Genomic DNA, 2592 nt, shown 5'->3' on the forward strand with positions numbered 1-2592 from the left:
GGAGCCGCTTCCAGCCGCGGGGCCGGGACCGAAGCGGGGAGGAAGCGTGAGAGCAGAGCAGCTTGTGGGTCTCTGCCACCTGCAGCTGTACCTTGGCCGATGCCAGTCACTGCCTAGAGGGCCAGTCTGTTGGTTTAAGCGAGGGGGAAAGTCGTTCACTTGCCCTCAGATGCTCTGGGTGATTCTCTAGTTAGAGCTGGCAAAGCCATGTCAGGAAAAGGTTTGCATGCAGCCTTTGCCAGTAAAGAGATGGGTGCCTAAACCTTTTTGAGTTGTCACATTTAACAGTCATCTTTCTTTTGGTTTTTCCAGCATTAAAGATTGGAAAACGAGACTGAGCTACTTCCTGCAGAACTCTTCCAATTCTACTAAAATGAAGCCCAAGAAAGTGGGGAAACACCGCACCTACTTCAGGTAACTTACTGGAAAGAGATTTTGTTTAAATATTGAGTGTTCTACAGAAACAAAGCTTGAGCAATGGAGTCTAATGTTCTCCATCTCTTTATACAGACCTTCCCCTGAAGAAGCCCAGCTGTGGTCAGAAGCTTTCGATGAACTTCTTGCTAACAAATGTAAGTTTGCCTTCAAAAAGTAAGATTCAAGAGCAAAGGGGCAGTTCAGTTTATATGTCTGTAAGAGATTGCTTCCTCATTGTGCCTTTCTAATGGAAATAGATTCGATTCTGGTCTTGAAAGTTAAATGCTGTAAACAGTTGAAAGCCAAAATTCATAGCGGTACTCTTCAAAAAAAAAAAAACAACCCTGTAAATTAATGTTAAACCCATCAAGAATAGTTCACTGTAGTGGATTTTTTCTATAAGCCTTGCAATTAAAGTCATACCCGTCAGGTTGGCTTTGCCAAATATGAATAGAGCATTTGTTTACTGAGCTCACCACTTAACCAAGCCAAATGCATTCAAATAACTTGGGAAGGATTCTGCAACAGGACTTCAGTGATCTCAGGGTTCTGCTGTAGTTCTACAAGGCAAAGCACTCAATAGCAAAGCAAAAAGACTAAAAAACAAATTAACATTTGCTCTTTGAACTTGAGTCATCCTTTCCATTGCAAAAAAAAAATTCCAGAGGTTTGTAGTACAGTCATAAATATTTACTCCAGTGTAAAGGTTAACACCAGAGTTACCATCTGAAGAGAGGTGGTTTGGATATATATACATGCAGGCATCACAAAAGGGAACTAGAAATGGGTTTCATTCTTTGTGCTTACCTAAATGACTGAAGTGAAGCCTGCCAAACTGTTAGAGTGTCAACTTGTTTGCATATGTAAATGTGGAATTTCTTTATTGCTATGATAACCCTGAAAGAACCAGACCAGAATTACTGCAAAATGTTTAGGTAGGAGCAGATGTGACCACAAGATAAATTCAAGATTCCTGAAATAGTTAATCAATGTGGTTTGTTGTTTTTTCTTGCCCTAGATGGTCTTGCTGCTTTCCGAGCTTTTCTGAAGTCTGAGTTCTGTGAAGAGAATATTGAGTTCTGGTTGGCCTGTGAGGACTTCAAGAAAACCAAGTCACCCCAGAAGCTGACATCAAAAGCAAAAAAAATCTACAATGACTTCATTGAAAAGGAAGCTCCCAAAGAGGTAAAGGAAACTTAAACATAAGTGCCCTGTTCTGTGAGTTCTTACAGCCTTTCTTTGTTTCTCTGAACTCCAAGATACAGATGCATCTTTGTATGCCGTGCAAGCAGCATACAAACAGCATTATACATACCTCACCATTAATATTTGTGTCTGGATCTAAGTCTCTCCCCAACTGCCTTTTCACCAAGCTGGAAACCAGCATGAGCAGTATTTCATAGTTTCCATCTTAACTGGGAAAAGTCAACAGCTGCATGTAATACCTGTAACATAGTTCAGTTTCGAACTGACAGATAGTATATCAAGATCAGTATATAAGTTTTGTTTAAGAGACTAATTTTCTTAAAGAACATATCATTAATTTGATCCTGTAGTAATAGGCTCTGGCATTTAATACCTCTTCAGATATTTTATGGTGTTTTCAACTTCCTTGAATTCAGTTCTCAGAAGTAAATGTCCTTTTTGTTTCAGATAAATATAGACTTCCAAACCAAGAATATGATTGCTCAGAATATTCAAGAAGCCACACATACCTGCTTCAGTGCAGCGCAGAAGAGAGTTTACAGCTTAATGGAGAATAACTCATACCCACGGTTTTTGGAATCTGAATTCTATCAGGAGCTGTGCAAGAAGACCCACATCACCGGAACAGCCCAGGGAACATGAGTGATGGAGAAGAGCAATAAGAAGCCTCTTGGCTAGTGAGGAAGCAAGCCACAGCTCATGGCAGCATCCTGACCTGAAAGACTGAGATACTGAGTGCTCAGTCTGTTTGCCACAATGCAAGGACAAATACTGACTATGGTGCAAAGCTGATGGCAAAGAGCGATGCTGGTGGAGGGCATTCAGTGGTGGTGGAGAAGCCTGCCAGCCAGCTGCTGGCAGTGGGCTTCTCTGCAAGTGCTGCAGTGAGAGCATGCACTAGGCCAAGCTGTATAATATAAGAGTTATTCTGTCATGGCAGAGGTGGCAATGCAGCAGGTCAGGACAGAG

The 2592-nt window shown here is 41.5% G+C and overlaps 1 protein-coding gene across 1 annotated transcript; it reads left to right on the forward strand.

Moving 5' to 3' along the window:
* Positions 1 to 312: 312 nt before the first annotated feature.
* On the forward strand, positions 313 to 2265 carry RGS2 (regulator of G-protein signaling 2; the record flags this gene model as incomplete). Its single annotated transcript, XM_010020747.1, has 4 exons — positions 313 to 414; positions 511 to 572; positions 1436 to 1602; positions 2071 to 2265. Coding segments are annotated over 4 exons (526 nt in total), but the record flags the coding sequence as incomplete, so codon positions are not given.
* Positions 2266 to 2592: the final 327 nt, after the last annotated feature.

Source organism: Nestor notabilis, unplaced genomic scaffold (assembly GCF_000696875.1).
Source record: "Nestor notabilis isolate BGI_N333 unplaced genomic scaffold, ASM69687v1 scaffold36058, whole genome shotgun sequence".
In the NCBI taxonomy this organism is placed as follows: Eukaryota; Metazoa; Chordata; class Aves; order Psittaciformes; family Psittacidae; genus Nestor; species Nestor notabilis.